The sequence below is a fragment of the Cinclus cinclus genome, chromosome 5 (assembly GCF_963662255.1).
Source record: "Cinclus cinclus chromosome 5, bCinCin1.1, whole genome shotgun sequence".
Taxonomy (NCBI): domain Eukaryota; kingdom Metazoa; phylum Chordata; class Aves; order Passeriformes; family Cinclidae; genus Cinclus; species Cinclus cinclus.
This window is the reverse complement of record NC_085050.1, coordinates 55496535-55517887: the sequence shown is the minus strand read 5'-3', so window position 1 is coordinate 55517887 and position 21353 is coordinate 55496535. Positions and strand designations below refer to the sequence as shown.

Here is a 21353-nt window from a genome sequence, read left to right as displayed (position 1 = left end):
AGTAATTCAAAGTTGCAAAATTTTTGGAAACACCTTCTTCAATATAGGTAACAGGGCATAGAAGTGATGCTGATTTATTTATTCTATATTAAATAGTGTGTCTGAGAATAGCAGTAATGGTGATAAATAATAATCTGATGAGGAGTCTGTCACATTTTAAAAATAAGTAAATGCCTGCCAGACCAGAACAGATGGACTTCGGGTGTTGCAGGAAAAGAGTGCATTGAAAATTTCATTATCTCTTCTGTAAGAACAAACTATGAACCTTTTATTTGCTCTGTGTAAAAGCAGGTACCTTTTACGAGCAGTGAAGGTGTAAGATCCACGTTCTTTTGGACTGGAATCCAGAATGCCTGAGTCAGGCCTGGGGTTGAAAGATTTTCGTGTAACATTAGAAAATCCTCCTCTCTTTGTCATTTGCCTATTAGCTGATAATTTCATCCTGTTCTCCCTTGATTGTAATCAGAATAATTGTATTAATACTTGTGAAGTGATCATATAGTGGAGGACAGTATTTGTATGAGTGAACACATTAAAATGAGGGAAGTGTAAATGAAAAATAATTATTTAAGCTGAACTTCTGAAAGATTAAACACTCAAGTACTTTATACCTGGCATCATCCTTCAGCTGGCACTTCCATAACACAAACAGGAATGTTTTACATCCTCCTATGACCAATAGGCTTTCACAGCAGCATTTACTGAACCATTTTATCTCCCAAATTTGGGAATAAATTTTGTATTTACAGCTTCTTTTTCAAACCTGGAAAATATACATTACACTTTTGCAGATAGTTTTTAAAAAATGTCATCCTACAGAACAATATATTATATTTGTTTTTAAACAAATCTGATCTCAATGGAAGTCAATTGACAGCTAGTGCTTTAGAATGATGTAGAGCCCATGTAAATCCCATGTAAATGTGTTTATTCCAATACAATTTTTATTAATACTTTGAATCCTAGAAAGAATAATGAATGGCTCTGTATATATTTTAGGTTTTGGTTTGGATTTTGTCATAATTTTCTTGAAGACATGACATTTACCATGATGATGGCTTTCATTTAACAGCCTAATAGGAACTAAGATATTTGGACATTTATGGCTTTTTCTTACTGAAGCAGTGAATATGAAGTTCCTTAACAGCCAAGTCAAGTTAGATGGTACCCTTGGGAAATTCCAGAGTTGGTGACTCCCACTGATGTCACATAGGGAAAAGTTCAGGCATTCTTAGTAGACTATGCTAATAAGAGGTGGATCCTGGTTCTTACAAATTCTCAGGGAAAGACAACGAAATGAGGTATGAGAATGAAGTAATTTAGAGAAAGTGCAACCAATACTTGCAGCTGCTTCCATGCCTGGACAAACCAGAACTAGGAACAAGTCTGAGAGGAATGTGGCAGATCCAACAGCCATGGAGGCTGGATGGAGGTGGCAGTGGCATAGGACTAGGAGTAGGAAGGTTGTAGTTATGTAGTTTTTCCCTCTAGTTAACAGGGAAAACTCTGGTGCTGCAGATGGCTGGGATTCTTTATAATGCCCTGTGTGTACAGGAGTCTTGCTTCCCTTCAGGAGCACAAGATGCTGGTGCATCACAGTACAAGAGAGGCAGAAGTGCTCTGCATCTGGCAGCAGATCTATCTCCACAAAACTTTCTTGCATAACCTGCTTTCACTTTCCACATCAGTGCCCTCTCATTAAAAAAAACAAAAAAACAAAAAAAACAACACCAAACCTGATTGTTCTGGCAGCTTTTCTTGTGTGACTAAAAAGCATTTGATCAGTGAACTGTTTTGGTTGAAAAATAACTTTCCACACAGAGAGAGATTTGAAAGATGTCGTTTTCATCCACACCAGCTTCCTTATTTAATTCACTACATAGCCACTCAAACCCTGAGAGTGGCACAAGGGAATTAGCAGGGATGGCTGCAGAAAGTTAAACAGTAAAGACAGGAAAGGTACAAAACTTAATAGAGTGGGGTAAGTTTTGCACACAGAGGGTTCTGCCCCATATTGGCTAGCATAGCAGTGACTGTTTTAGTTGCTATAATTTTAAAAGGAGTGGTTCCCAAGAGGAATATTCTGTAGAGAACCCAAGTCCCATGGTAGAAGTTTAAATAATACTGTGTTATCACTTTTTATGTTCTTTTTTCTCTTCTGCCAGAGTCGGGATTGAGTGCACGAGAGACAGAATATCATGTTCAGACTCAGATGTTTATTAATCCTTATCTATGTTACATTGAGTACTGTGGCACTTCTAGCTAACAAGCTAAAAATGAAGAACTGGTGATGTATCTCTCTCATTACAAGGTCTTTTAAAGCTAAACAGTCCAATTAAAAACTATCACCAAACTTATTTTTACTTTTGACCCAGTGACCAAATACTCATGACCTGCAGTGTGTGACATTTTCTATGCAATTAAAAAAGTACCACCTATACCCATGAAGAAGGCAAAGAAAGAAAGAAATCTCTACCCTAAAACTTCCATCTTGCCCCTTATATATTGCTATATTCTGAAACCCCAAATTCTAAATTCTTCACCCCGTGATATTACACACTTCTATTCAAACTATGCACCAGTGATTCTAGTTCTAGCATTCAATTTTGGAAGCCTTAGGTCAAAAAAAGCAGTGTTCTTCTGGGGATCAGTGCCTGACAGCACAGAAAGTTCAAAACTCAGAGTTTCCAGGGTTCCAACACTGTGTGGCTATATACCCTGCTGGAGGTGATTCCCTACTTGGTAGGAACATCCTGTTACAGCCTCATGTTTGAGAACAAAGCAAACAAGGACCGTGATTAAACACAGCAGATACAGCCTGGACAGAGGCACCTCAGCTAAACATGGGGCATTTCTGAAACAGCCTTTGGCATGCACTGCACCTGTTGGAATTCACATGCAAAGCTTTAGCAAGATAGGGAGAGTAGGGGCTTTTTTTTTAATACCACACCCCTCTAAATTATTCCATTCTCATACCTCGTTTCCTTGTCTTCCCCTGGTAATTTCTAAGAACCAGGGTTCACCTCTGATTAGCATACTCTACTAAGAATGCCTAGTTAAAGACTTTGCTGACACAGTACAAATGGGAAGCTGCATATATTTTTCTTTTATGTGTCTTTTTCAGATCAAGCATTTTGCATGCTAAAAAGTCAAGCTGTTGTTACTTTCTACCAGTAATAGCCATAAATGTTAAGAATAAAGTGAAAATAGCTTAGCAAATTACCATATATTTCTTTCCCAAGAGAATGAAATAACATATAATAGGTATTTTTATGGCATTGTAGACTAGTTAGATTTAGTGTGCTTTTTATTTCACATCTACACTGGCTTTTATATATATATATATGTATGTATGTATGTATGTATAATATTTCACATGTACACTGGTCAAATTCAGCCAGTACATCATTTCAGCATTTCTAGCAACATTATAGAAAATATTACCTGTGCAATGTGACCTGACCTGTTCTTACACTTCCTGTGGGTAAGAAATTAATCATTTTTCTTCACTGGGGTAAAGGATTTTTTCCTTTCTGCATTTTGATATCGATGCAAGTTTTTTCCTTCTCTACATTCACGAGATTTGTTCTAGGCAACATTGTTTGAACACTATTTAATATTAAAAGCTCTAAGAAGAAAGTAAAAATAAATTAAGCAGAATCTTAAAAAACAATAATATTTTTTCTGTCTAAATATCTACTAAACATAGAGAGGGAAATTTGTATGGTAGGTACCATTTTTATTTTATTTTCCTTCATGTTAACATGCAAGTCTGCTTGGTTTTATTTTAAGGTGATATTGTGATATTTAAATTTTATTATAATAAACTTAGTGATTGTTACCAGGTTAAAAAAAAAAAAGTATTATATGTCCTTGTTAGAACTTTCAGGAGGATGTGTTTTAGTATTAATGAAAACTTATGGTTGGTCATTTTGGTTATAGATTCTCATAAGGGTTTGTTGTTGAATTTACAGCATAAATGTAGGTAAATCCACCATTATGATTCCAAATTCCAAATTATGATTCCAAATTCCAAAGCATTGGTGCTCTTATCTTGAAGTCAAATTTGTTGAATGCAGACTATTTTTCAAATAATTTCTGAAGCAAAGGGAGAACCTATGTTTCTGCTATTTAGAAGCATTTTCATTTTTGCATTGGCATTGGATGTATTTTTCTTCACCTGTAAAGATTTGTATTCACATACACCTTCAGCATTGCTCTTCAGGTACTAACAGGAGAGTGCTTTTCTTTCTCCACAGCAGCTGCTTTACTTATTTTCCTACACGTGCTTTTCTAAATTTAAAGGGAAGCAGTCTGAAAAATTAAGATTCCCATTTCAATTCAAACCCAGTTTGCAAAGGAGTCAGTCTGAGGGTTGTTTTGCAACCCATTTTACTCCACAGCTCACTGCATCTCATGAAAAGATTTCAAGTTTCTGTATGTTTCCCACATTTCAAGAGAGGATAGTTCATGGGGTAGGAATCATGGTGTCATGTCCCTGGTCAAGCTTGCAGAAAGAGCATGACTCCAGCTTTGATAGCCTGCTCCTCTTCTGGAGGGGTTCTTCAAATTCTTTGGAGCTCAGGGCAGGAGCAGCTCTTTGCACTGCAGCCTGGCACTCAGGCACATTCAACATTTTCTGCTGTCATATTGTCACTGGGACTGTTGGATTGATTGATTTTTTGGTGTAGAAGCAACTGCAAGCTCTAAGTTCTTCCTTGTAGCTGTGCCTCCAGAAAAATGAGGAAATGGAAAAAGAGAAGGACAAGGAAGAGAAAGATGAAATAGGGATGCTTCTTGAACTTGGGTTTTCCCAAAGCAACAAAGTACTGTGCATTGAGGGACAACTGACCGGGGTGGCTGGGCTGTGTTGCAGATTTGGGATAATCAGGCTTGGTGCAGAGCTTCTGCATTTCCTTTCCTTCCCTAGCACTATGCAGGTAGATGTCAGCATGGGAGTGTGTGTGTTGAGAAGTGTGTAATTATTCCTACAGGGAAAGCCAGGAGTCAGCTGTTAACCTGTTTGGCTGTGGAGGTGAGCTGCTGAGACTGCCCTGACAGGGTACCTGTGAGCTGTTCATTGCATGTGGCAGGTACCACTTGGTGGGTGTCCTAGTCAGGGCTTACCAGACGTCCTGAGGTTACTCGTGGCTTTCCGTGCAATTGCTCAGCCAGTTGGAGGGAAATATAATCTTGGGACTGTCCTGGCAGACATAAATTAGATGTACATCAGGACAAATAGGCCGAGTTGGGTGCCAGTGTGCTCCAGTGTCCCAAAACTTGATTCATCGTATTTGCTTGTGGTTGATAGGAAAAGGTTTGCAAATTGCAGTTTTCAAAATTTCTCCTTGAGATTCCTAATAAGACAAGGGTGCTTTCTCAGCACACCTAAAATAGTATAGCAGTATAGTCATCAGCATATTTGTTTTTACTCCAGGACACCCTGCTTAATCAATCTCAATTTCCACAGCTGAGGAAGGATTTTACTTTGGGACCGGAGCAAAGAACTGTCAAACTAGTGCCTAAGCATCTTCCAGATGACAACAAAGATTGTATTGAAGAGACTGAAATGTGGATGACATGCACTAGCTGAATGTCTGAAGGCAGCAGGGTGGGTGTGTGCCCTGAATTAGAGAGTATTCCCTGTTTCCTGCAAGGTTTACAGAAGTGAGGGGAGCAATTTGCCAATGGCTGTGAGGCAGAAATCCAGAGGTGAAATAGGCAGTTTATAAGATATACCCTCCTAAATAATGATCACCTATGAGTGGTAAGCATAGCCTACAGAGCCTGCTTCGGGTTGGAATATTCTGGGAGTTGTTTGTGTGTGCTTTATAGGGTTTTAGGAGTTGGTGGATGTCAGTCAAATGTGAGACTATCTTTTATCAATCTTCAAGGTGTATGTGAGTGTGTGCATGCACATTGTCCTCCACCATGAATTTCAAATATTGCTCATCTTTTATCTCTCACTGTACAGTTAATTGGAGTGTCTGGGATGTTGCCTTAGACAGCTTTGCTGTCTGTGTACAGTTTTCTTATCCAGCATGTGGCTTTCCTGAGTTGAAGCACAGTTTTGGCTATATTGGCTAAATATTTAGCCAGTTTGAGTGCTGTTGGTACCTCTTAACCAGAAGGCAGGTTCGTTACATTAAACAGATCCTTTGTAGGTCAGCAGCCATTTAAAATGTGCAGTTTTGGCTGGTGAGGGAAAACACTGAGAATATCTGCAGCTGTAATAACACTGCACAATTGAAGAATTCAGCTTCAAAGTGATTTCAGTTTGCAGCAGAAAATCTGATGGTCAGGTCAGAGATCTCTCCTAGAGAGTGCTTTGAGAGCTATTTGTTGCTTGAATGGTTTGACTGAAAACCATGCAGATTGTGCCACTTAAGCTGGTGAAAGGACTCACCCCTTGGAAAAGTTTGTGTTCCTTACCAGATTTAGCTGTAAAGTCTTCTGGTCTTCTTTAGGACCAAACACTTCTTCAGAGCTTCAGCCCTGGTGACAGTGGTGAGCAAATAGTCTATGAGGTTTTTTTTCAAGTGAGAAACTGACATTATGGGCTATAAAGAAAAAAAGCATAAACTTTTACAGAGAAAGGGTATGCTGTAACAGGCAGTTGCTAAGTGCCTTCCTCTGTGCTTTATTACAGAAAGTTGGAGGTATAATATGAAATATAATCTTGTGAATTTTCCCTAGGGTAAGCATAGGAATAGAGAAGCAGAAACCAATAGAGTATTCCACTCTTTTTGCCAATTTTTTTTATGTTAGTTCTCCTAAAAGGAAAGGCAAGAAAGAAAATTTCAGTTTGTTTGTTTGGTTTCATGTTCTTTTGTTCATTTTCCCTTGCTAAGTTTGTGTATTACAGTTTTGCAGAAGGAAATAGTGAGCTTTGATGCTGAATATTTTGAAATAACTCCCTTCCCCCCCCCCCCCCCCTCATATTTCCAGGAAATTAAGATAGAAAGGAAAGTTATTTTTCTAAGTAACATGATCTTGGTACTGTAGGTTTGAGTTCTTTCTCATTTGAAGGCTGTACTGGGTTCCTCACAGGCATGCATCCTGTGAAATCATTTATGTAAGAGAATAGGGTCTTTAAATCATACATCTGACTGCTTAAATGACCAAAACTTTATCCAGACTGGCTTAGCTCCAAATCCAACAAGCACTTTTTCCAAGAATTGCATATTCCTATATGTCTTTGACACTAGTTGTCTCTGCTCTGTAGGGACACTATCTTCTAGAAGCAGTTTTGTCAGCAGCAATATGCCTATTTTCCCTTGTTCAAATACTAATGCAAGATTTGTTATCAGAACTGGATAGCACTGTTCTAAAAATATTTTTGTGGATTAAGAAGAAATAAAAAACATTCTCCATAACTTCTAGTCTTCTAAATTATGTTGTAATTCTGCCCCCTCTTCAGGATTACCCAATTTCACCAAGAGAAGTCTATGGCTCCCACTGCAGAGAAGGGTGGACAAGATGGTTATAGTGGCATTTTCTGGCCTTAAAATACACGAAATAGTTTTACCTTGTTTGAGTTCATTTTCGTGGACACTGAGTACTGTTTGTCATAATGAACGCTGTCCCGCACTCGCTGGGTTAAAGAGAGCTGAACTGAATGGATCCTTAGAGAGGTACAGTAAAAATGCTATGAAATCCTTTTCTTTTGTGTAAGCCTCTAGCGTAGGCAGAAAGAGGTTATTTCATGTACTTATCTGATGGGTTATTTTACCTATGTGAAACTTGGTTTATCTGAAATTATGCAGTAAGGGAATTTTTCTATCACCACCAATTATTGACAATTTAGAAATGTTAAGGAGATAAGGTTTTAGATATTTTTAGAACACAACTGATTGATGACAGCCAGCATGGCTTCACTAAGGGCAAATTTTGGCTGACAAATCTGGTGGCCTTCTATGACAGGGTTGCAGGTGGTTTAGGAAGAGCAAGTGACATAATTTACCTGGGCTTGTGCAAAGCATCTCACACTGTCCCACATGCCATCCTTGTCTCTGAACTGGAGAGACATGGCTATGACAGATGAACCACTCAGTGGATAAGGAGTTGGCTGGGTGGTGACACTCCAAGAGCTGTGGTCAATGGCTCAGTGTCCAGGTGGAGCTCAGTGACAAGTGGTGACCTCAGGGGTCGGCGCTGGGACCAGCCCTGTTTAACATCACTGTTAAACAGTGCTGGACAGTGGGACTGGGAGCACCCTCAGCAAGTTGGGTGATGACTCAAGCTGTGTGGTGTGGCTGCCACGCTGGAGGGGAGGGATGGCATCCAGAGGGACCTGGACAGGCTGGAGAGGGGGACACTCAGGAAGTTCAGCAAGGCCAAGTGCAGGGTGCTGCATGTGGGTCAGGACAATCCCAAGCACAAACACAGGCTGGGCAGAGAGTGGCTGGAGAGCAGCCCTGCCCACAAGGACTTGGAGGTGCTGCTGGATGAGAGGCTGGACATGACCCAGCAATGTGTGCCTACAGCCCAGAAAGCCACTTGTGTCCTGGGCTGCATCCAGAGCAGAGTGGGCAGCAGGGCAGGGAGGGGATTCTGCCCCTCTGCTCTGCTCAGGTGAGACCCCACCTGCAGGGCTGCATCAGCTCTGGGGTCCCAGCACAGGAAGGACAGGGACCTCTCTTGGAGCATGTCCAGAGAAGGGCAACAATGATAATCAGAGGGTTGGAGCACCTCTCCTATGAAGACAGGCTGAGAGAGCTGGGACTGTTCAGCCTGGTGAAGGGAACATTCTGGGGACACCTTACAGCTCATTTGAGTACTTAAAGGGGGATTAGAAAAAAGAGGAAGAGTGACTTTTTACACAGATAAGTGACAGGGCAAGGGGGAATGGTTTTATACTAAAAGAGGTGAGATTTAGACTAAATATTGGGATGAAATTCTTTACTCAGAGCATAGTGAGATACTGGAACAGATGGCCCAGAGAAGCTGTGGATGTCCTGTCCCTGAAGTGTTGAGGACCAGGTTGGATAGGGCTTTGAGCAACCTGGTCTACTGGAATGTGTCTCTGGCAGTGGCAGGGGGGTTGGAACAAAGTTCCTTCCAACCCAAATCATTCTATGGTTCTGTGATTACATCACTCAACTGCAAACACTGTTTTGTTAAAGCAACTTCTCTTTCACATAAATTAGTTGTGTGGAATCCTTATGGAGGTCACATTTCCTTTACAACTACGTATACCTCTTGTCTGGGAATCCCTTTCTCTCTGACAAGATTTTCTTGCTGTAAATATATTTGATACTGACAGATAGAGATTAAAGAACAGAATTGATATGAACCAATTCCATACCAACAAGGCAAAAACATTCTTGGTTTAACAGAAAAAGGGGAAAAAAGGTAGAGATATTCCCTATTCCAAGATAATCCTATTTGTTCCTTTGCTATTTCTAGGATTGCCAGTGCCTTAAAAAACAAGACATGGAATTATTCACTCAGTGCAAATTTAAAACCATCATAGTTATTAAGATCTTTGAAGAAAATACTTTAAGGTAAATTTTTGTATTATGAATGAAGTCTGATTCACTGAGTATTGTCCTATGGTACAGGGTTCATGAAGGTTTTTTTTCCTGACTGAATCCTACAGCACGGAGTCAGTATCTTTCTGGAACAGCAATGATTCGTCCTCTCATAGGAGTCTATTTCTTCATCTTGTTCAACACCAATCAAGCTAAGGCTAGGGATTGATTATAGTTATGTTATAATTTTTTGGTGCCACAAGGAAAGGCTTAAGTACAGAAATTTACTCTTAGGATAAAAAAAATCTGACTACTCTGTGATAATTAATTCCTAAAGCATATATAGATATTAAATATTGGCAATATTTATATGTTATTAATAGTATATATATTAATATAATGTATAGGTATTAAAATAAAAATAATACTTTCCCTTTCCTTTCAAGACTATCCCGGTCTCAGTAATCTCATCATAAAAATAAGAAGTCAACTCAGTTTAAGGGCAATTAGGATTTCTTTCCTTTTCATCAAGCTAAAATTTGCCCTTTTTATTAGTCTGCTGGTTTCTCCTGTGCAGACTGTATACTGACCTGAGGGACAGTGTCACTGGTTAATATGACAGTAGCTGATCATCATTTGCCAATGTATGCAATTTCCCCCACTGTAGTTTTAAGTTCAGCCTTTATGGCCTTCAACAGTAAGGATGCTAATTTATGCAATTCATTTATAAAAATTTAATAGAAGGATTTTTTATTGTTGTTAAATATTGTAATGAAAAACGATGAATGTTGGCTACAGTCGATCTGGGGTTTTGTGTGTTCTTTTATGAAAAAGCAAGCAGTGCTTCTTTCAGAAGGCAGACATTCATAAGAAATCTGATTTGTGGCATTCACTAATTGAAAGCTAGACAAGAAAGTCCTGAACTCAAAGATAAATATATATGATTATTGTTTTCACAGAAGGTAAGATATTAAAAATATGCAGACACAATTTGAGACCCTATAATATTGCCACCTATTCAAGCAAAAGCTTCACATGCCAAAGTATTAAGATTCTTATCCTAAACATAACGTCTGTAAGCATAATATCTATAGTTTTACTTTCTTTTCCTAGAAGTATTTTTCAGATATAGAGCAATACAGGATATAAGCAGCTATACAATACATATTAAAATCTTCCTGAGACTACCACTTCTAAGGCTGCTGTCTTCTGGTATATTATCTAAGGGAATACATCATTGTATGAATTTCATTTTTTATATGAAATTTCTAATACTCTGGGAAATCGTGCTAGGTGTTATTAGATTGAGAAAACACTTATGTCTATAATTGGAAACTTAAGCAAAGACTAAGCGTGTATGTATAAATAGTTGTATAAGTAGTTGTCAAAGGTTTTTGCTACCTACAAAGTCAGTTTTTTAATTCAGATGATCTACAGGTATAATTTTCAGGGTTTGGTGACCAAATGTCAGGCTTGAGGCTAGAAATGGACTTCACAGCTTCCAGACAGCTGATCATTGTGATAATTGAGAAAAGATTCATGTCAATCATAAAAGTATTGGGGTTTGCATAAACCAGAATACTCAGGTCTGAAATGAAGCATGGACATTAGATAGAGAAAAATATATATGATTAAATAATTTTGTTTAAATCCCCCGTTATGAATATTGTGTTTTTGTAAATTGTATTTGATACCAGTTTGTAAAATGGGGGTTTCCCAGGGCCTGAAAGATATTGCAAAATCAGATTTCCTGCCTTTGTATAATCAATTGCAACCTGAAAGATTCTGCAAAATCAGATTTCCTGCCTTGGTGTAATCAATCCCAACCTATCTGTTAAGATCAGAACCCCCACATCTACTGTTCCTTATCTACCAAGACCACATGGCTGCTTGACAAACTGTCCAGAGACTACAAAGACAACCATACCATGAAAAGGAGCTGCAAACCAAGGTTCGATGGAGCGTGGAGTGGACAGTGACCCCTCACATTCCCCAGTGCTGCTTGCTCCGTCTGTATCAAATAAAGCAATCTAAACTTTGCTAAATATCGAGACTTTGTCATTTATAACATCATCGATAAAATAGGAAAAGCACAAGGCAGAGATCCTTGAACAGCTTATGTCTACATGGCACATCAAATGCTGTACAGAAATACTGGCGTGGCTTGCAAAGCCAGAGCTCCCTGTCAGCATAGCAATAAATGTCAGCTGAGCAGCACACACTTTCAGAAGGGCTGATTAGCACTTGTGCAGTTTTCCTGCTTGTAATTCCAGAGCAAACTCCCTTAGTGTTTCCTCAGGACCTTTGTGTCTTTCTTCACTGCCTACGTGGCACAAACTGTGGTCTTTGAAGTTACCCTTGTGTTCCCATGGATCCACTTCTCCTTTCCTGTCAGTTCATTTTACATCAGTTATGCCAAAGAGGACCTTGACTGTACACACCTATGGCTTTCTGTGTGACTGTAGCTAAAAGTATGGCATAAGTGGCCCTAATTTCTCTTGGATTACATGGAGATAATGAGACCCAATGTGCTGGGTCAACACGGTGCCTATCCAGTCTCCTGGAATGCAGCCTGGGAGGTCCAAGGGCAACTTTGACTTAGGCATCTTATTATAGACTCTGCTGCCTGTAACCAAAGGTAGAAGCCTGTGTATAAAAAGAGCTCGGTGAAGAAATTTTCCTCATTGGTGGGTGCAATAGCTGTGTCTGCCCAAAGAACCTGAGGGGATACCAGATCAGTAAAAGAGTCGCTAAAGGCTTCTGTAGAAGCAGAGATGTTTTGAGAATTGCTGGCCGATAGGGGAGCTATTATTTGCTAAAGACAGGATGTTTCCGAGATTAGGGATTTAACAGATCTTTTAAACATGTTTAAAAGTCCATTGCATCCTTTTTACCATTTTTCTCACCAGCTACAACAGAAGAAAAGTTCATTATCTTTCCTGTTTTGACTTTCTGGTCTTGGGGAAGATTTAGATGCAGACTGAGAAACATAAGATCTGTTATTTCACGGGAAATGTCATACTGTTTGGTAGTTCTGTCATTAAAAGAATCCACACTATTTAGTGGCTTTCATTTTCATAAGTATTTTTGGAGTTACTTAAAATTTTAAACCATAGGGTATAGCAAGGTGTCAGTATCATCTAAATGAATTTCGTAGGTTTGTTTTTTTTGGTTTTTTTTTTTTTTGAAGAATCTGATTAACAGCTCCAGAGTTCCAGTTGTTTTATTTGGAAGATGTGGCAAACAGCTGTAAAATACAGAAACTTCTCCTCAGCTTTACTGAGAAAAAAATCTTCCACTTAACCCTTGAAATGCAGTATTGAGAATGCAGAGCAGCAATTTACTGTTAGTAGAAATTAATGGGAAACTCTGCTGTTTTCTTCCTGCTTTTTATAAAAGCACATCTTTTACACCTTGTTGTCTTAACTGTGCATCATTACTCAGATAAAATCTGTCAAGGATAATTTCATATTGTGAGAAGATGAAGATCATTTTTAAGCACTCAGTCTGTTACTTATCACATTGTATCATCACTACCATAAAATTCTTTTAGGACATTAACTCACCACTATAGTTAACTTTTATTTAATTTGCCTGTTTGTTTAAATGGCCTTATGGCAAAGAGGCAGCATTTTAGTATCTCATAATTTTTGCTTTCAGTAAGGAAATGGAAGTGTTTGAAAGGCAGAAAGAAAAGTGTTTGTGATTTAGGTTGACTGCATTTATTTTATAAAGGATGACGGTAGAGCTGACAAATTGATCAGCAGCTGGGTCGGACCCATAACCTGTTGATACAAGTCCATGCCTTATTTTGCCACGCTGGACTTCATTTCTTTCATTTGTCCCATGTTGCCAGAAGGCAGCATCAGGTGTTCAATAGATGCAGGTCTGGAGAGTAAAAGCTGCTCTCTCAGTCCAGGTGCTACTGAAATCAATAAGAGTGAGTGATTTTTAAGAGACTTGAATGAAGAACAATTACCTGCTCCAGCTAAATTACATTTTGTGTTGGATCATCTCTAGGTTGAAAGCTGGTAAGCATAAAAGTGAGGAGATGTAGAAATTAACAAGCTGACATAGTGACAGATGTGGCATATCAAAGGACTGAGTTAACCTGTGTTTTGGTAAATTAGATCTGCACTTATGTAAACTGTCAGAACTGCAAAAGCCATCTGAAGATGTATAAATTCAAAAGCATCATGAAGGGCTTCATCCTTTCCATCCTTAAAAGAAATATAGAGCTATAGCAGCTTGGTTTGTGTCTGGACTCCTTTATGTTGCTTTATATTTTATGAGTTCTGGGCTAGGCTGCAAATGGAGACAGTTCCGTGGAAGGCGCTACAATCCAGCTGGGACCTGACAAGAGCCAAGGGAGCCCTGCTGGGCCATGGAGTAAATGCTGCGTTGGAGAACACGTTTAACATTCCTTGTGTATCAGCAAACACAAAATAATTAAGCAGTGGAAAACACGATGGAATCCAGAAAGTCTTCAGGTTCCTGTCAGAATAACTGCTCTCCATAGTGTGCTTCCATTAACACCTCTGAAAGTGTAAAATCCTTTGGGGTGGTAAAAACCATCTTCTTGAACTACACCATTGTTTGGTTGTCAGGGTGCAGCAGGCACACTGATGAGAGCATGTTTTGTTTGGTTTTATTCTCTATTTCTGCTGTCAGTATGATGTATTTAAGAAAGTTGCTGTACTTGGAAGAATTACATTATAGGCATCTAAGACTCCCAGACATCTTAAAAATCTGCACCCTTTTGGGGGTGTTTTTGTAATTCATGTCTTTTCCCATCATTTTTTATTAGCACTTTATCACCAGACAGTCAGAAACAATATTCGTTTTCAAATGTCCTGCAGCAGTGTTGTCTTGCTGTTAACTCTTGTCATATTTCACTCATTGGCTTGAAAAAATGGAAAGTGATGAATGGCTTCAGTGTTTTGTTTATAACATCTCATTCTGGAGCTTTCTGTGAAAGTAGTACATTTTCATTACTTAACACTGGGTCGTTGAAAGGGCTTGGGTTTTTTTCTTAATATAAGAAAAAGTTATTAGACTTACAATCACAAAAACAAACCCTCAAAAATTATGGAAAGAATATTTTAAGAATATTAGGTTCCCATTTTTGGTTCAATACTAATTTATTTAGTGCTAGTGTGGAATAATGAAATCTAAAGTATTTTGAACTTTCTCACACCTTAAAACACAAGTGATCATGATACAAACTGACTAAAGTTTTACAGCCAATCAGATTTTAATAAAATATTTTTTTCCTTTTTGAGAAATAGACTCAAGCATGAAGGCATGCACGTCTTGTGAGTGTGTTTAATATGATCAAGAAATTGAAATCCAGATGTTTGCTTAAAGGTTAAGACATATTTGAAACAACAAAGGAGGCCTTTTCTTTCTACTGCATATATTTAAAATGGGCTACTTTTGAAAGAAATTTCAGAACCCCATTTGCATCCTAATTGCAACCCATTTCCTGAGTCCACAGTTAGGCAGACTATAGAGTGGCATTGGGGATTTCTGGGGCAGAGAAATTGTTGGTTCTAGCTGAGCTACTGAAAAATAAAAGGGAAAAAGATGAATGGATTTTTTGCTTCAGCAGTCACCAGCTGGCAGATCGGCTCCTTGGAGCTCCTCCAAGCAGCAGTTTACAGCAGCCCTGCAGCTGCTCTAGGCTGGGCTGGAGCACGACTGGCACGAAGCCACCTTTGGCTTTGGACAAGGACTCAGCCTTCAAATTGGCCAACAGATGCACTGGGATTGTGGCTCTGCTCGCTCTGGTCTGATGCTCAGACAACGCGGTTCCTACCTGAAAGTTCAGCGCTGGAAAATTTGAGTTAATCACTTACAGGAAGATAAGGAGAAATAGGTTAAAAAGAAATGTTTAAGTTTGTCCAAAGTTGGTTTGGTATGGGAGTTTTTTTGGCATGGCATTTACTGTGGCTTTTGCTTTTGTGCATCTAATTCTGGGACATTTTTCTTCTTTTGACCAGTTCATGAGGATCCTAAATAACTGTAAAATGGACCAGCAAGAAAATTTGGTTGTCCTGCATTGTTTCAAACTAAATTATCTGAATTGAGCAAAAGAAAAAATAATTTATTTCAAATCTGTATGTTGCAATTTTTATAAAAATGTTCGAATCATACAAAGAAATAACTTGCATGAAAATCGAAGCAGCACTGGACTTTCAATTGACAATATTTTGGAGGGAGAATAATGTTATTGGGATGAGGAGGGGAGAGGATTTCTTGTTGATTTTTACTCCCATCTGACAACTGTTCTCTCTATTCCTGATTAGAAGCTAGTCTTCAGTAATTTATCATAGATAACAATAGTATTGGGTTTTGGCAGTGTTTCTTTAAACTCCCTGCTTGTTTGATGTGTAACTATGCATCTGATAGGATGAGTCTGTCTTTCCTTGTTAACGATCTTATTATCTTATTGCCAGGGACAGGGCCAAATGAATTTCTTAAAATTCTGATAGCATATTCTGAATTTCTGTTGGTGTTTTAATGCAGGTCGATTAGCTCTTAATTTGTCACCACCTGGTGTTTGTTTAATTATTCAATAAGAGAGAAATTTCAGCAAGTTAGTTTCACAATACTAAGACCTTCCCTAAGCACATATGTATTAAATATTTATTGATACATTCACACACATTGTCTCCCCCATCAGCCAGTAACCAGAAGCCAATATTTCATAGACCTACAAACCAGAATTTATTTTCTAAATTGAAACTATTTCATGTGAAAAATAACCCTGATAAGGAAGAGGAAAGAAACACCCCAGTACTAGATAGTTATAAGAGTTTCATCAAGCTGAAAAGCAATAGGTGACGATAATCAGCTGAACATAGATATAATTTTGCATTTTAAAAAATCATGAAACGATTGTGGACAGCTAGATGAACACGAATGTGCAATTGCATGCTGTTGACAAATAAAATTACTCACCTCCTACTGCAGTAATTAATAAGAAGCAGATGAAGAAGTCCTTCATAGGATTAATAGCATTTGTTCTGCTGCATAATGGTGGGGGATTACCTTCAGTACTGTATTCCTGAGCCTTCTACCTCAAGAAAAAAATAGTGGAATTACTGAAGGGGGGTTCTGTGTGAGAAGACAAGTGTGAATGACTCAGAGTCTAGCAGATGATCGCTATGAGAAAAGATCAATGTGGTACTTTTTTATTCTAGAGCAGAGAGGATTAAGGGGTTGCTTGACACCATTCTTTGAAGACATAAACAGGTATTCAAGATCATACAGCAATTCTTTCTTCATTTTCATGGGAGAGAGAAGGAATGGTCTTGAAGCCAGAAAGAAACATCTTAGGCATTAGGAAGACCTTTTTAAATTGAAAGTAATATAGTGAAAAAATCTTAGAGGAGAAGGCTGCACATGTTATATCAATGCAGGTCCTTAACAGATGGTTAAGGACCATAAATGTCCAGAAGGATAAAGTGGAGTTAACCAGAAGCTCGGGTAGACTGTAGGCCCTACCATGAAGTTCCTCTAAGGTTCTACCTCAGTCTTTAGGTTTTCAAAGATACAGGGTACACATGGTAACTCCAGAAAAATTCCCTTACAAAAAATTCCTGGATTTTTGACAGAGCATGAAATTTGGCTCCCATCCCGATAGATAGATAGATAGATAGATAGATAGATAGATAGATAGATAGATAGATGAAAAGTGTTTGAACTTACAGACAGGTCCTCCCAAGAATGATACCCTAGGAATTAAATGGAATTTAATTTCAACACCTGCATGCTATAAATGTAAAAACTGAAGGAATGTTTTCCAGAAGTGTTCTACTCCCATTTATGAATCTGTGTGCAATCAGCACTGAATAAAGTAGGAAAAAATTATTTCCACTCCTAATATTTTTTTAAATATTATTTCTGATGCCTAATATGCACTGCAATCCTTATACCCAAACCTGAATATGGCCCTGCATGGAATCATGACCATTAACCTGCATTTAAAAAAGGATTTAAGCTATGAATACTGACAATATCATTCTTCTGTGCTGCTTAAAATAGAAATGCATGTGAAGTGATGCAATTCATTCTGAAACAATATATCTGAGTTTCCTGTGGAATCATGGAAACACCCTGAAATATTTTTAGCCAAATATTTTTGTAAGGCTTGGTAGTATTTTTTATTCTCTCAGCTTTGTTCTGCAACATCAGAGCCCATATGTCAATGTAAATGTCAAGAAGCTGCTCCTGTGTCCTTTCAGAGTTCTGTTGCAGAAAACCTGTAAGGAACCAAATTGGACTTTTGTTTTCCAAATTGGACAATTGTTTCCAGTTGCTTTAAGCATTCCCTGGGAAAGCATTCCAACATCTCCCCCCACAGTCAGGTGTTCTAGGGACAATATGAAGTATCACACCAGGTACACACTGAAAGTCTGCAGTGATCTGATTTGCCATGCAAAGATAAATTACCATCATTTCAACAAAATCAGATGCATGCATGGTTGCACAGCATCAGAAGTTGGTAGCATGCTCGAATCTTTCTTACACTGTATTTTTTCCAGGCAGCTGAAATAAAATTTGTGATCTTCTCTAGCATATATTTGACTTGTAAATACACAACAAAACAACTGGATCCAAGGGACAGTGAAAATTGAGCATTTTCTGAGCTTAACCGAGGCATGAAGATATTTACAAAATATGTTTTTTATATTTTGTAAGGATTTGAGAGCATTAAGTGTTGAACTCTATGCGATCAAAATTCTCATTGTTTCATTATGTGAAATGCTTTTGAAAATCTGCTTACAATTCATGGAAACTTTTTATCCATTTATTATATTGTGAAAAAAAGAATCCTCCTTTGATTTAAACTATTTTTTAAGGAAAATGCCCAATTTTTTACCTGTAGCAAGCACTTTTCAATTGTAGTGCTATTACATGTGAATGAAGTTTTGGAAGTTTTACCATCAATTGGAGTAATCTTTCATTTCTAATCTTCCAGACCCATGTGGTGTTCATGAGGAGTGTTTTATGTACTCCACACTATTTCTCTACTGTGTTGTATTATTAATGCACTTCGGTTTGTCTTGTTTTGTTTCCCCAGACTACATATCCAGTCAGAATGGTGAGCCAAAATCTCAGCACAAGGGACAGAAAGTCAGCACATACTCCCACCGAGGACCCTTTTAGACACCCACCAGGCAGCCAAGCGGCAGCGCACGAAAGCAAGAGCTGTCAGCTGTCTAATTTGTGTCTGAGCAGCCTCCTGAAGGAGAAGGAGATCGTGGAAGTCATCAAGCACACCCGAGGCACGTACGAACCCCTGGCTTCAGAGGTGACCCAGAACGGTTTGGCTGTCGCGGCCCCCAGCGCGGCAAAGGCAGCGCCCAAGGCCGACGGCTTCCCGGTGTTCTCAGGAGCTCCCAAAGACCCAACGGCTGTGCCTCGGCAGCACACCACCTTCACGGGGAGACTGGGGCAGCCCCCGAGGGGACCCATCTCTTTACACATGTACAGCAGGAAAAACGTTTTCCTCCACCACAATTTACACACGGCAGAGCTACAGACTTTAGGCCAACAAGATGGCTAACAAGGTGCTTATTTTCTTGCCATGGAAGGAGAGTTGACTAAAGAGGGATGTAAGCTCACCTAGAGCTCTGCCTTCAGTTCTCATCTGCTGCTACTTTCACATGGAAAAAAAAAAACAAAGATGTAATATTTTCTGTAGCTTCCATGTTTTCCCACCTTGCACTGAGGCAAAAGAATGAATGAGATTGTTAAATAACTGGGCTGATTTATCATACCATGGGTTTAATAAGTGGGACCATTTGGCTGGCACTGCTAGTCCAGTATTGGCTAAATATATTTTTTCCCCTCTGTAAGTCACTATAATTCCCTGAAGTTCTAGAAGACGATCTTAAATAAAACCTGTATGTTTAATAATATTACTGTTAAAGTAGATGTGAGGAATTAATAGGTAATTAGTAAACCCTCTTGAAGTTCATAACAATTAGGGAAATAAGGAGTCAGAAATCTTTAAGAACCCTCTTTTTACACTTTGTTTCTTTTAATACAGTGAAATCTGGTCACTTGCAGAGTGCTACCACTTCCTGCTGTATGTGTTTCACGAGTGCCTCATGCCACAAGTGGAGGAAGTGATTGATTTTCCTCTAACAGGCTCATAGAGAAGTTGCCAGGTATTTGAGTCAGTAAATTGGGTCCCAGACTGAGGATGTCAGCTTGTTTCCTCAACCTTCCCTTCCCTCTTCACACTTCTGTTTAACTACATTTCTTTGAGTGTTTCTGTTCTGTGAGGGTATGTCAAGTTCTGGTGATCTTTGTGCTTTACAGGCACTGTAGCACTCATGATGCAATGTGACATTCTGCTGTGTAACTCATCCTGTAATTTCATTTCACTTCCCAAACCAAAAATGTGTGAAAGACTCAAGTAAGAGAAATCATCTTATTACCCAGGCCAAACAACCTGCATCAGTCATAATTTCTGTGGGCAGTGTCATCTGCACTTAAGGACCTGTTGGTTTACACCAGCTCAATGGGTTTGTTAGTCCTGATATGTTACAGACAAGTGAGATTAATTTGTTGCCTGGTCTCACGGGAGTATGAAGGCATCTGAGCATGCCACGGAACTTGGAGACCTGTCAGTAGCAAAAGGTCTGGTTTTCCCCTCTCAGAGGCTTGGAAACCTCTCAGTCCAGTTACTCCAAACATGTGGCATATGTGAAACATGACAGTTTACAACCTCTCTGACGCAGGGTAATCTGTTTGAGTTGTAATGACACATGCAGTTAGTAGTTTAAAAATAATTTGGCATATTTAAGTACAATTGAGGCAGATCTGAGACAAGTCACCTCTCTCTTTAACCAGTGATTAACAAGGAAAGACAGGGGTGCAGCACATTCTCACACACAGAAACAAGCCATTGTGACTTAATATATAGCATATAATGAAAAATAAAACTTCTGTAGCCACTAAAAATCTGCAACTTTTAAAAGTTGAAGTAAAGACAAAATTTTACCTAGTGTTAAATATATCTGCTTCACTATTTAATATTTGGATCATATAATAAGGAAATTTTATTTACAAGTCTTGATTAGACTAAGGAAAAAAATATACTATGAGCTTGGCAGATATTCTGTAAAGTAATTTCAGCAGCCTGGAATTTCAGGCTTCTGTTCACTGAGGATTTTATTTTGATTAGAGCAGATTTTATTACATTAGCTGATGTTGAAGAGGACAGGTTTTGTCTAAATATTCTGTAGTGATAATTTTGGATATCCAGATATGGATACATAAGAACCAAGAAAAATATTTGCCAAAATTCTTCATGTTCATGTGTGCATTGCTACTGCCAAAACAGAATCTACAAAAATTGCAAGCACTGCTTTACCAAATTAACTGTGGGTATTCAAGACTCCCAGTCCTGCACTGAAACTCATAATTTAAAGTCTACCAAACAAGTTAAAAGTAGTAATAAGATAATATCACTACTCGGAATCACTTTTTCTTCTTATCAATATCTTAAAGTCATGGTAGATTAAAAGGACAATTAACTCTTGTTAACAATTCATTTCAGTATTGCTCGTCTCAAGAGCTGATGTATGTAATTCAATTTCATATCTGTAAATAAAATAAGCATACACTGTAATCAAGGAATTTTTCCCAGGATAAAAATGTACTGTACTACATAAACAAAATGAAACAAAAAGAAAACAAAAACCAACCAACCAAACAAACAAAAAACAACAACAAAAAAAAACAATACCCTCTTCAGTTTTAGGTTATTTACTTTATCTATAGTTGTTTCTTTTTCTGGGAAAATGGACTTTTGGATTACACTTTATTAAAAAAAAATCCATCTATAAACTTCAAAAATAG

General features: G+C 38.4%; 1 protein-coding gene across 2 annotated transcripts in view; it reads left to right on the top strand.

Moving 5' to 3' along the window:
* CCSER1 (coiled-coil serine rich protein 1) overlaps positions 1 to 19047 on the top strand; it is a 530723-nt gene extending 511676 nt beyond the window's left edge. For both annotated transcript variants that reach the window (XM_062493841.1, XM_062493840.1), the window contains one exon: positions 18562 to 19047. In XM_062493841.1, the coding sequence (XP_062349825.1) occupies positions 18562 to 19047 (486 nt within the window). The remainder of the gene's footprint in view (positions 1 to 18561) is intronic.
* The last annotated feature ends 2306 nt before the right edge of the window (positions 19048 to 21353 follow it).